The following is a 13655-nucleotide window of genomic DNA, read 5'->3' on the forward strand; positions in this document are numbered from 1 at the left end:
GCGGAGCGGGGCTGCCTCCTAGTGGCCAGTTTGGGAAGTTTAACCAGTCTGTATAAACATTCTTCCTTAAGGCTTTCTTTAATCGTCACATTCTCTGGGGAGAGAGAGATAATAAAATTGGAGCTAAGAGTTCCCTCTACATCACAGAGAGAGTGATGGTAGAGGGAACTATAAATGGAGGGTAGGGGAACAATTCTTATAGCAATATTCTATTGCAACAAAGTTTTATTCCTTTTAGGTCCCCACTCGAATGTCCCCTTCTAAGTGGTAATGATGTCCCCAGCCACCCCCAAAAAATTTTACCTCATCCCATCCCATACTCCCTATATTCCCTCCACAGTTTAATTTTTATCCTTAGTACATACTGCTATCTAACATAGTAGCCTCTGTTCATGCATTTGCTTCATGTCTGAAGCCCTCTCTCAAATGTAAGCTCCATCAGGGTAGACATTTGTCTATCTTTTATCCTAAGCTGTATCCCTAGCATCTAGAATAGCACTTAATAGACCCTTGATATATACTTGAATAAATGAATTGCAGGATTACAAGTGTCTATTAAGATCACAGCACTGCAGAAGACATGAAAACAATTAAGTACACTTGTGAGTCAGAAAACAGGGACTTAACGCAACTGTGCATTCCTCTCATTTTTTTGCCCGTTTTGTTTCAGGTTTTGTTAACCCTAGATGATGACCTAGATTTGGTTCGGAGAGACCAGATTCCTGTCTTCTAAGCCTCCAGCATGGAGAGCTGGGGAGAGAGAGCCACTGCTCTTGGTGCTGTTTCATGAAAAATACAGGGACTGCAGCAAAGTCACCACTGCCAAACGCTCCACTCGCCCACTGATGGGTGAGCTCTGTACACATTCCCACAGGGAGGAGAGGCGCTAAGAGGGACCCAAACCTGCAAGAAAAGGAGGCAGAAGAGAAGTTGCAGCTGTGGACAGAGATGAGCCCTCCAGAGTCAGAAACACCCACCATCCCCTTTTGTTGCAACTCTGAACTAGACGTGGGCAAGCTGCATTGAAGTCAACCACCTTGGGACTCTTCCTACCCTCACCTGAGACTCACCAGCCATGGCAGAACCATGCTACACTCTGCCCTCCACCTGCCTCCCTGCCCAGAGAGGCCAGCAGCCCAGATTTCCTGCCCAGAAACTCCAGGCTGTGCACCTCTGTAACATCCGCTGCTCTAGATATCCCCAAACACCAGCCTCCTTCTCCAAGGTCCTGGGATGATGTGATTCCCTGAAGTCTGGTAGAGGGGTGGCTCCAAGGCCCTGCCCAACTGGGATAGACGTTCTGTAGCACCAGCTGGTCACCTCCACTGCAGGAATGCTGTACGCTTCCCTCAGGCTCCCAGCAGCATTAGGAGGACTCCAGGTTGGGCTCCAGGTTGTCACACACCCTTGGCAGGTAACTGTCTCTGGGACCAAGGCGTGGGTGCTTCCCTGTTCCCTGCGTCTTCATCCCTCCGTTGTGTGTTGACCCCATGACTCAGGCTCTACCTTCTTGCGAAGGCCCTGTTTCTCCACAGATCAGCTCCAAGATGGACGGGGAAATGGGAAATTCTTCCACCATCAGGAGGAACAAGAGGAATGCCCGACAGCACTAGGAGACTGGTGACATCAGCATCAGGCCAGTGGGCCTCGCACAAAAGACTTGGGTTCCTGGAACAGATTTAGCAAAAGCAAAAGCACCTCCAATTCAAATAGCTCCATCCTGTGCCCACATCACCCTTGGGGAAGACATAAGTGTTCTCATCAGGGTCACTGCTCTCAGGCTCCTGTGCCACCGACCATGACCCTCCTCTGCTGCTTCGTGCAGATCAGGGCTCCAACCTTCCCCCCTAGGTTCTCCGGAGGCCAGTCTCAGGATGAGCACATCTCCCTCCTCCTCTCCAGTTGCAGAGAGCTCAGCCAGTTTGGAGTTGTCTCTTGGATTTACATTCTCTCCCCAGGACAGTGTTGAAAAGTTCAACAGCCCCCACCCTCACTCTCACACTGGTGGCTGCTCTGCCCCCAGAAAGTCCCATTTTGACCAAACTCCCCTGTTACCTGGCCTAGGATGCCATCATAACTTGTACATGCAAACACACGCACACAGGTATGTCTGCCTGTGAAACCGAAGTTACTTTCTCACCTCTGCTTTCCCGATCTTTCATTAGGGAAATGGATCAGCCACCCTTTTTAAAATATATTATTCTTTCTCTAAAATAATGTTCACAACACATTTTGGAAGTTTAAATAGCAAACTTACCCTAATTTTAAGAACACAGAGATGCTTTCAATGAAGCATTGTGACCTTTTTTTCTAAAATGCTCCCAAATTTGTAATTGGTCTTCTGTTATTCTTTATTTCTTAAAAATTGTTGGCTTCTATAGGCCACAGGTAGCTTCCCAGATGGTGCAAGTGGCAAAGAACCACCTGCAGGAGACATAAGAGACATGGATTCAATCCCTGGGTCTGGAAGATCCCTTAGAGGAGGGCATGGCAACCCACACCAGTTCTCTTGCCTGGAAAATCCCATGCACAGAGGAACCTGGCATGCTGTAGTCCATGGGGTTGCAGACTTGGACACGACTGAGTGACTGAACTGAACTCAACACATAGGCCATATGAAGGCCACCTAGTAAATGGTTCTATTAATCTAACATCTAAAACAAATTTCAAACCTGTTTAACTTTGCTGAGTTGACTTAGTTCTTTTATTTTTAATGCACTAAAGGATTTCGTATCCAAAAAAGGTGGGGGCAGGATGTGAACAACAAAGTTTGTTCAAGCACCCCTGTGGCCTGAGTGAATAAATGGTAGGACACTTAACCTGTTCGGTAGCTTGTCTGGGAAATATGTCCATGGAAATGGAGAGGGGGCCCTGTAGAAATGAATGGATTATGCTGCTGTATTCTTCAGCATTGTTTTCTGACAGTGTCTGCCGAGTGCTATAAGCTCACATATTGTGGTTCAGTTTTGTTCTCTGCAGCAGGGCTGAAAACCCAGACCAAGCCTGCTCCTATAAATATCAATTCTAAATGTATTTGTTGTTAGCTCTTTCTATTGTGCTGATTTGTGCAGTGGTAGGAAGATACAAGAAAGGCGTTTGACTGTGTCGGTTGGGTTGATAGGAACTCAGGGTGGAGGGGGTGGCCAGAGTTATTCATAGTGGTCCCTCGTCCACGCTTAGCACAGGCCTGTGCAAATTCTGTGCTCGTGGACTTCTCTCTTTACATGAGGGGAAGGCAACTCTGAGTTCAACAGGAGGGTAACGGGAGACAGCCAGCCCGTGAGGAGGATCTTGGCAGAGGCACAGGGTAATGAGAGCAGTTCACTTGGAGGGCAGAGACGTGGCAGCCAGAGGAGCAAAACGGCCCATAAGAAATGGCCTCTTCACACCCCTGACGAAGGCTGGAGGCGGCCCCAGCTGTTAGCACTGGGCGGTAGAGGGATCAGCCTGGTTTTATTTTAGCAGCAGGAGTAACCAGTGGAAAACCAGAGTCTATCTGGGGAAGGGACTTTCCATGGCTGAGATGGAGTCAGCACCTGGGGCAATGACAGAGGCAGCTGCTTCTTCTGTGGCTCCAGGCAGCCCCCAGAGTGATCTGTGGGGTCACAAATGTATGTGTCAGGGGAACAGTAATACCCAAATGTTTCTCCTCCTAGGAGACTGTCTAAAACTTGGGGAAAGGGGGAAAACAAAGATACACATTCTTCATAGAAGGACCTGTTGGGTCTCGGAAAAAGTCTTGAGTCAGACTGTAGTCCAGATATGTTCACCTGCTTGCTGTGTGACCTTGTGCAAAGTCCTGGAACTCTCTGGTCCTCACCTGCCACATCTACCTGACACTTCATGGAGCTGTGCAGAGCAGGAGGAGCAGTGCCTGCAAAGAGAAGATCCTCACATGCACCTCTCGAATCCTGCAGGGTGGCAGGTTCCCCTGCTTGGATGGCATCTCTCACCCATGCGGGCCCTTCATTGAAACCAGCTGTGCTGTTATCTGTCCTCAATCCCAGGAGGCCCTCAAGGGGCTGGGAGGCCTCTCCCCCTCCAGAGGAACTGTCCAGAGTTAACAAACATCTCCCTCCCTTCCTTGTCCTTTTAAAGTTGCATTTCACTGTCGCCGGCCCTTAAGACTGCAACACAGATGAAAAATCCCTACCAAAGCTAGGGCCAAGTGGAAAGTCTGGCTGTGCACAAAGTCACACCTCATTACTGACAGCTCTGCCCTGGGAATCTCAGAGAAAACCTAGACTTTGTCCTCTCCCCAGCAGTTACTGCTACCACGGTCCAGGGGATGCCCTGTGCAGACGTTTCCCGTGACCCTCCCCACCCTTATCCGTAGAGAAAGCCGGGATGTTCAGCCTGCAGGTAACAAAACTGGTCCCAGAGGAGGCCTGGGAGCGTCTCCTGGTGAAACTAACGAAGATCATTACGAGTAAAGATAGAACCGGCGTCTGCCCGAAGTAAAGTAAAGCCCTTGTTTACCATAATTTTGCCCAGCTTATAGTCGCTTTTTTGTTTTTTGGCTTTTAACGCTCTTTGGTGGTGTTACGGAACCAGGTCCATTTTACCCGACGTACAGCAACCAAAACGCCGAGACGCTGAGGTTCGCAGCAAAGACAGGGTTTATCCACATAGCAGCCATGCAAGTAGCCGGCAGAACAAACTGCAGCTCCTCCTCCGCGAAGGCACGAGGCGGGGTATATCTGGGATGAGGAATAAAGAAGCCGAAGCACGGTGGGCTGGGGCGCAGGGAGCGTGGCGAGACATGGATAGGTGATGGGGAAAAGCTGTGTCGACATCTTTCCTGCAGGCGTGACTAGGCTACGGGCCTCTGCACACCCCAAAGGGCACAGGCAGACACCCGCGCATGCCCAGTTGGAGGGTCGGGGATCCCACTTCGTTTCAACCAATTCAGCTGAGCTAGATGCCACTGACTCCAGGTTCCCAGAAAACGTCTCAGGCAAACACGTTTCTTATTGTCTGGGCCACGTGCGGCTTGGAGGACGTGGGAGTCTTAAAGCAACCTTGATTAGGGAATGCAGGGGAAATGGCTTTGACTAATTACCAACAGTTTCAGTGGGAACAAGATATATTTGTGTGGCTAAGTTCAAATGTCTCCTCCATATTAAGGCACCATCATCAATAAGGTTCAGATCAGATCAGATCAGATCAGTCGCTCAGTCATGTCCGACTCTTTGCGACCCCATGAATCGCAGCACGCCAGGCCTCCCTGTCCATCACCAACTCCCGGAGTTCACTCAGACTCACGTCCATCGAGTCAGTGATGCCATCCAGCCATCTCATCCTCTGTCATCCCCTTCTCCTCTTAATCACCTGCTAAATCTTAGGCTTTAACACACATGAATTCAAATAAGCTTGGTTAGGGTGGTGGATCGGCCTTTGCCAATTAGTTTCTGAAAGGCGGTAGTAAGGGACTCTTCCCTCTTTCTAAATATCTGTAGATTAGAAGTTTTCATGATTTCCCCTGAACTGAAAATTTTAACTCCTACCTCTTTTTCATTGCCTTGAAGTCCCTGTCATCTAAGGCTTATCCATTTCACTGGAGATGAAAAACAGCTAACCACTTCAATAGCTTTGAAGTCATATCAAGTTACAGCCATGCTAATGGTCTGGGTGTCCCATTTCTTATCCCAGCATTATAGTTATGACTCAGAAGACAAGAAATTGAAACACTGCAATATTTTCAAGTCAGAACATACAATCCCATTGTGGCTGGTTCCTGGGCCCCTAATTTCCTCTGACTCTTTACATTCTTTGTGAATTAGAGCTTTTAAATCCTTTAAAGAGAAGATTATCCAAATTAACTCAAAAGCCCTCCCCTTTAGGGTGCTCTAATGTTGCCAGCACAGGAAAAAAAAAAAGGCTGATTTGTGTTTCATGATTTTTCTTGTGTTCCTTATCTGGGCCTTTCACAAAGCTCAGTACCCGGATCTAGGCAGGCCTCTTCAAGGAACAGAACAAATTCAGGCCTGAGGTCCACCCTGTTTCTCCCTCAGTGTGGGATACCTTGTCAAGTCACTTGCTTTTTAGGGCATCCATTTCCCCTTTATCTTCTTCTCACCACTTCTCTGTTCACTTATGTAGAATCAGAAACACTGCTTCAGTCAAAAGTCAAGAAATATCTGGGCCAAGCACTGGGAGGAACCAAGCACAGCAATGAACTAAACACAGTCTCTTCCATCATGGGTCTACGCTCCAAAAGAGGAGATACGCATGAAACAAATACTTTGTTCATTATAATCAGGCAAAGAGCTCCAAGAAGAGAATGGCCTAATGCAGACCCAAAGAGAGTCCAAATATTTATCAGCAATATTTATGCCCAGACGTGTAGGCCCTAAACTACTGATACAACTCTCAAAACCAAATTCCTAGAAAAAGATACCTGATAGGTTTCCAGGAGGACCTCTGCAGGGAGGTGTAGGTTCTCGCCATCTGTGGCTGCCAATTCTACCACACAACCAAGCAGAGAAATAGAATAATTGGAGGCACTCTGCTCAGTGTCAGAGAGAAGGTGCTATGACTAGCTCCCAGGAACGTACTACTTTGAAGACATTAGCTTATTGCTAATATTGTGTCAACTATGTCAGAATTTCAAATTGACTTTCAAGTGCTAGAACAATGTAATAACTAGGTGTATGAAGAATTAAGGAGAAGGAAAGCTGAGATGAGGCAAGAATAAGCAAACGTAAACCTGAGAGACCAAACTGAGATTCGATCAAAGGTCTGGTTCAAGCAGAAGGGTTTTCTGGGAAGCTTCTAGTCAAGGCTATGGTTTTTCCAGTGGTCATGTATGGATGTGAAAGTTGGACTGTGAATAAAGCTAAGTGCCGAAGAATTGATGCTTTTAAACTGTGGTGTTGGAGAAGACTCTTGAGAGTCCCTTGGACTGCAAGGAGATCCAACCAGTCCATCCTAAAGGAGATCAGTCCTGGGTATTCATTGGAAGGACTGATGCTGAAGCTGAAACTCCAGTACTTTGGCCACCTCATGCGAAGAGCTGACTCATTGGAAAAGACCCTGACGCTGGGAGGGATTGGGGGCAGGAGGAGAAGGGGACGACAGAGGATGAGATGGCTGGATGGCATCACTGACTAGATGGATGTGAGTTTGGGTGAACTCCAGGAGTTGGTGATGGACAGGGAGGCCTGGCATGCTGCAATTCATGGGGTCGCGAGGAGTCGGACACAACTGAGCGACTGAACTGAAAGAGGAAGGGACCAATGAGATTTCAGCCTGACCCATCCCTAAGAAACTGGCATTAAACAAAAGGGTAAATTAAGACTTGATTGGGACACAGAGGGGAAGATAGCTGATTCTTTGAGTAACAAAGTTTAAGAGTAAACCAGAAGGGAAAGAAAGTCATTTACCTTCTGGAGAAGTACCGGGCAGTGGTGTTGGTGGCACACACACGATGGGAAAAGCCTAGGGAATGCTGTTTTAGTGAGAACTCTGTAAAGATGGTCAGAGAAGGGGACTGAGCCAAAGGAGGATGGATGCACTTTTGATGTGGTCCAGTTGTGAGTTTGTTTTCAGGAAGACTGAAAGCAAAATGAAAGAGACCCTTAGGCTCCTCTGAGCTGAGGCTGCCGAGCTGGGCAGTACTTGAAAACGTCAATTTGGACTCGCAGGAAGGTTACACTGTTGGGCTCTCACAACCTGCCTGTCATACCCAGAGGAAGAGAAAAGTGAGTCCTCTCCAGTGAAAGGGGAGAAATCAGAAAAATAAGACAAATACTTTGAACCAACAACCTCAGTTTTTCATAAGAAAAACAGAAGTCACAGTTTTAATCCCAGCAGAGGACAGAGACATAAAAAAAGAGAAGATTGAGGTGGGGATCATTTTAATTCATCCTTGAAGAAACAAAAACAGCTCCATCTCCCTAATTCTTAGAAATTGCGAAAACCCCTCCCTGCTGGAGGACAAGCATGGGACTGAGGTCTGAGGTTTGCCCTTTTAGTGGGATCTTGCTATCGGAAACTATTGCCCTCAATTTTCATCTCCAACCTCTACAATATTAACGTTGGCAGAAGTGAAGTGAAGTCGCTCAGTCGTGTCCAACTCTTTGCGACCCCATGGACAGTAGCCTACCAGGCTCTGCCGTCCATGGGATTTTCCAGGCAAGTATACTGGAGTGGGCTGCCATTTCCTTCTCTAGGGGATCTTCCCAACCCAGGGATAGAACCCGGATCTCCTGCATTGCAGACAGACGCTTTACCGTCTGAGCCACCAGGGAAGCCCAGTGGCAGAACTGATTTATTAAAACAGCAAACGTGTCATTGGCATTGTGCCAAGGGTTTATATACATTCTATACATTGATACTGAAACACTTACCACCACTAACCCCGTAAAGTTTGCATTATTACTATTATCCCCATTTCTCAGATGGATAAAACTGAAACATAGAAATAAGTGGTTTATGTAACAAGAACAGAGACAGGCAAGATAAATTGTAGCTTTTATTTGTGTCTGTATATGCAAAACACAGCCTGGAATTGTATAACCCCCGAACATATTAACAAAAGGAGAAAGTTTTTCTGAAATTTAGATGTTTGTTATATAAACCTGAGTGACACTGAACACATTGTGCTTTAGGAAAGCCAACCAAGATAAAACTGCAGCTTTGAATCATTTGGGCTCCCTAAACTGGACTCTCGCTTCAGTTTCTAAGCTTGTACAGTTAAGAACCAAAGCTCTTCTTATACATTCACTGACTACATTTGGCAAAGCCCTGAAGACCCAAAGATTTTCATTTTAAATTAAAGTATACATAGCCTAAAGTATACAGCCTAAGCTGTCATCTCTACTGGGAGCCTGTTGGTTCAGAAACAAAATTAAGAGTGAAGGGAAATCACAAGAATACAGTGGTCTTTTTAACTTCCTAAAACACATTCAAAAACTCTAAATAATGTGAAGAGTCAAAAAGTCTTTCAAAGTTGCCTCTGAAACTGGTCTATGCTGGTCCAGTAGACCAGGCAGAATCTACAACTGCCATCAACAAAGACTGCTGAACTGTCTTTGCTCCTGGCGACTGGGAGTGGTGGTGGTATTCAGTCGGTCAGTCGTGTCCAACTCTTTGCGACCCCATGAACTGCAGCATGCCAGGGTTCCCTGTCCTTCACCAACTCCCGGAATTTGCTCAGACTCATGTCCATTGAGTCAGCAAAGCCAACCATCTCATCCTCTGTTGTCCTCTCCTCCTGTCTTCAATCTTTCCCAGCATCAAGGTCCTTTCCAGTGAGTTGGCTCTTCACATCAGGTGGCCAAAATATTGGAGCTTCAGTTTCAGCTTCAGCTTCAGCATCAGTCCTTCCAATGAATATTCAGGGTTGATTTCCTTTAGGATTGACTGGTTGGATCTCCTTGCTGTCCAAGGGACTCTCAAGAGGCTTCTCCAGCACCATTGTTTGGAAGCATCAATTCCTCAGCACTCAGCCTTCTTTATGGTCCAACTCTCAAATCCATACATGACTACTGGAAAAACCATATGGACCTTTGTCAGCAGAGTGATGTCTCTGCTTTTTAATATGTTGTCTAGGTTTGTCATAGGTTTTTTTCTAAGAAGCAAGCATCTTTTAATTTTGTGGCTTTTTAATGATGGGAATGGTGTCATTTCACCAAAGTAAGGCAGTGGAATTAGACTGCATTGAACTGGGAAATCATAATTCTTCAATTAGGGGTACAATAATGGGGACAAAGGTTTCTAAATTTGTCCAGGAGTAAAACAAACAAACAAAAAAAACCAAAAGAAAACCCCAAAAGCAATATGACTTGGTTTGAAACACTGACATACTAACCAATTTTCTTCTCCCATACTATGTGCTATCTCTTGGGCTTTCAAAACATAATAATGTGAATTTGCACATTTGCCAGTCAGCAGCACTTTTTTAATGGGGTTTAACCGAACTAAATAATGAGTTCCCAGAAGGAAAGTTCCCTGAAGCAGTAAGTTCTCCACCACTACTATTAGGCTTCAGTCTCTTTCCAAACCTGTGATAAAGCAATGTAAGAAAACACCACCCAGACCAGACCTATACAGCACACACTTAGTTAAAAACTGGATCTTTGTGTCATCCCCAAATCTGTAGTTTATGCAGTTACTTGAAAAATAAAGTGACACATTTATATTAGATAACCAACCTACCTGACTTCTGAACTTATGCAGGCAGGAAATTAGCATTATCTCCTTAATTTCTCACAGGAAAAAGGAAAAGTCAAAGCAGATGTTGAGATTGACCAACATAAATGGATGCTGAATTTTATCAGCTGTTTGAATTATCATATTTTATCTCTTTTATCCTAGTAATACAACAAACTGTATAAATTGACTTTAAAATGTTAAAACAACTTTGCACTCCTGAAAAATAAACCTCATTTGGTCATGATGTGCTATTCTTTTCTTATATCAGTAGATTCGATTTGACATTTTGTTTAGAATTTTTACACCTATGTTTATTAGGGATATTGAGCTATAATTTCCTTTTATTATAATTATAATGTTATGACAGACTTGGTATCAATTTGGTTATGTTAACTTCCTAAAAGAGGTTTGGAAATAATCCCTCTTTCTCATGAATTTGGGTAGATTGGTGTTACTTCTTCCTTTAATATTTAGAGAAATTTCCCACTAAAATCTGCTGGGCTTGAGGTTTTTTTGTGGGAATACCTTTAAAAAAAAAAAAAACAGCTGTCAAGATGTACTTCACACATCATTGAATTCCCCCATTTAAAGTGTATGATTCAACAGCTTTTAGTGCATTCACAGAGTTGGGCAATCATCACCAAAATTTTAGAACATTTTCATCACCCCCAACAAAACCCCATGGACATTAGCAGTCACTTTCCACTTTCTCCCAAACTCCTCAACCCTGGGCAACCACAAAGCCACTTTCTGTTTCTTCAGATTTGCCTATTCTGGACATTTCATAGAAATGGAATTATATAATATATGGTAGGAAGGTTTTTTACTTACAGATTTAATTTGGCTAATAGGTATAGGTGTCAAAGATTTTCTGTTTTTTTCTTGCGTTCATTTTGGCAAATTGTATTTTTCAAGAATTGTGTCCATTTCATCTAAGATGCCAGTAATGTTGTCATAAAGTTGTAAATAATGTTTTATGATTTTAATTTTTGTATGCTCTTTTGTGAAGTCCCCTTTTCCATTCATTTTATTGGTAATTTATATTTTCTTTTTTTTTTTTTCTCCTGATCAGTCTTTCTAGGAGCTCTTTTGTTTGCTTTTTAATCTTTTCCAAAAATCAGTTTTTGGGTTTTCTGATTTTCTCTATCATGCATCTGCCTTTTCTTCTGCTTATTGGTCATATTTTTTGTATTGGACACTGTATATATTTCCTGCATATTGTACATAAATGAACTGCAGAGATTGAAGTTGTGTTATTTTTCACTAGAAAGGAATCACACTTTTCTTCTGTTAAACAGAGTTGAGCTGAGTGAGAGCTCAGATGCAGCTGTAGTTAGATGGAGTGAGATACAGTTCTCTTCTGGTTTTCAGCATCTAGATGGTGAGACTGCTTCATCGAGCAGGAATTTTTCTCTTAAAGTTCATAAAACTGTGGGAACTTTCACACTACCTTTTCAACCCAAACTCATCCGATGTCCCCAGGGGAATAAGGAGAGGCCCGAGATCTCATCTCACAGTAAGGAGGACTTTTTTTTCTCTCTGGAGTTTTGTTCAGATCTATGTATCTAGTCAAAGGAATTTTGTCCTCTCTATTGATGGGTTTTAGTATCTTTTAAAAGATAATTTTTCTAACAACAATGTCCTATTGTATATTCAACATCCTGTAATAAACTATAATGGAAAAATATGGAAAAGAATGTATACACACATATACATACATATATATACACACACACACACAATATAACTGAGTCACTTTGATGCATGGCAGAAATTAACACAACATTGTAATTCAACTGGATTTCAATAAAAAATACATTAAAAATAATTTTTCTAATTTATCTCTTTGTTCTAGTTGGTGTAGTGGGATTGTGAACCTGCCACTTGCTATTAAATTTTACCTAAAAGTGAAAATTCCCTGGGTAGCTTTTTAAAGAAATTTGTTACTAATCTTCCTCCAAACATTGAACTAGATTGGAAAGCTAACAAAATGTTACAGTATATAGCTATTATAATCTGCACATTCATTTTAGGGAGATTGAATTTATGCCCAGTGGTTGCACTATTATGGGTTGTATACACTTTATGGCTTATTAGGGCTCCTTGTATAATCAAAATGTGTGATTAATCTATGACCTGAAATGAGTGACAGTGGGCAACAGCAGAAAGAATGCTAAACCCTTGATAATCAGAATACTGAGCTTTAACCTGAACTCACAAAAAGCTCAACCAGGAAATACTGTGAGCACTAGTTTTCCAGAGGACATGTGGGAATAAGTGTGCATTACTTTGCCAACAAAGGTTCGTCTAGTCAAGGCTATGGTTTTTCCAGTGGTCATGTATGGATGTGAGAGTTGGACTGTGAAGAAAGCTGAGTGCCGAAGAATTGATGCTTTTGAACTGTGGTGTTGGAGAAGACTCTTGAGAGTCCCTTGGACTGCAAGGAGATCCAACCAGTCCAATCTAAAGGAGATCAGCCCTAGATGTTCTTTGGAAGGAATGATGCTAAAGCTGAAACTCCAGTACTTTGGCCACCTCATGCGAAGAGTTGACTCATTGGAAAAGACTCTGATGCTGGGAGGGATTGGGGGCAGGAGGAGAAGGGGATGACAGAGGATGAGATGGCTGGATGGCATCACTGACTCGATGGACGTGAGTCTCAGTGAACTCCGGGAGTTGGTGATGGACAGGGAGGCCTGGCGTGCTGCAATTCATGGGGTCGCAAAGAGTCGGACACTACTGAGTGACTGAATTGAATTGAAGGTCCTTATTTTACCTGTTTTAGTATTAGACTATGTTTTATTCACTCCTAAGACAAACATGTCAGGTGTGAGATGAACACCTGGGTATCTGCTCTCCAATCCAATAAACCCTACCAATGCTTTACAAGTACCACTCTCAATACTCTCCTCCTCCCTCCTTTCCTAGGAAGGATTCATCACCTGAACTTTAGGTTTATCATTTCTTGAATTTATAACTTTTACCACATCTGTAGGCTATCCCCGAAGAACAAATTGTTTGATTTATAGGCATTTAAACTGTACACAGTTTTATACTGTGCAAGTTCCTCAGTGATGTTTTTTCCCCTCAAACTTCATGCTTATGAGATGTGACAAGTTGATATGGGTAGTTGTAATGAAAGGCCTAATTCTTGTCCCAAAGTGATTTTGTGCTTGTTTCCGACACTATAAACATACAAGGAGGAGAATTTAAATTGAATCACCTCTCAGTTCTCTCCAGACCTGAAATTCTAATCCTATTTTTCATGAGTATAGAGGTGTACAGTTTACTGCAAAAGTACAGCACTGATCATAATTATGATTTGAGGCTGATTCTTTGATCAGAAATACAATCCTCATGGGCTGTGTGCCATGATATCATTTTTGGAAATTTTGGCAAAATTTCAAGATTACTCAAATACAAAACTTCAGCATGCAAGGCAAATCATTTTAATACCAAGTTTGAAGTGGTACATGCAATGATCAGAAAAGACAGAA

At 43.5% G+C, this 13655-nt stretch overlaps 1 protein-coding gene across 9 annotated transcripts in view; it reads left to right on the forward strand.

The window, feature by feature from the left end:
• SIDT1 (SID1 transmembrane family member 1) overlaps positions 1 to 4484 on the forward strand; it is a 111829-nt gene extending 107345 nt beyond the window's left edge. For 7 of the 9 annotated variants that reach the window (XM_015471024.3, XM_024975507.2, XM_059875557.1 and 4 more), the window contains one exon: positions 671 to 4484. In XM_015471024.3, coding sequence (XP_015326510.2) covers positions 671 to 733 — 63 coding nt within the window. In that variant the 3' untranslated portion in view covers positions 734 to 4484. The remainder of the gene's footprint in view (positions 1 to 670) is intronic. The other 2 variants (XR_003029370.2, NM_001205633.2) reach the window with 2 other exon arrangements.
• The last annotated feature ends 9171 nt before the right edge of the window (positions 4485 to 13655 follow it).

This window comes from Bos taurus, chromosome 1 (genome assembly GCF_002263795.3).
Source record: "Bos taurus isolate L1 Dominette 01449 registration number 42190680 breed Hereford chromosome 1, ARS-UCD2.0, whole genome shotgun sequence".
Classification (NCBI taxonomy): Eukaryota; Metazoa; Chordata; class Mammalia; order Artiodactyla; family Bovidae; genus Bos; species Bos taurus.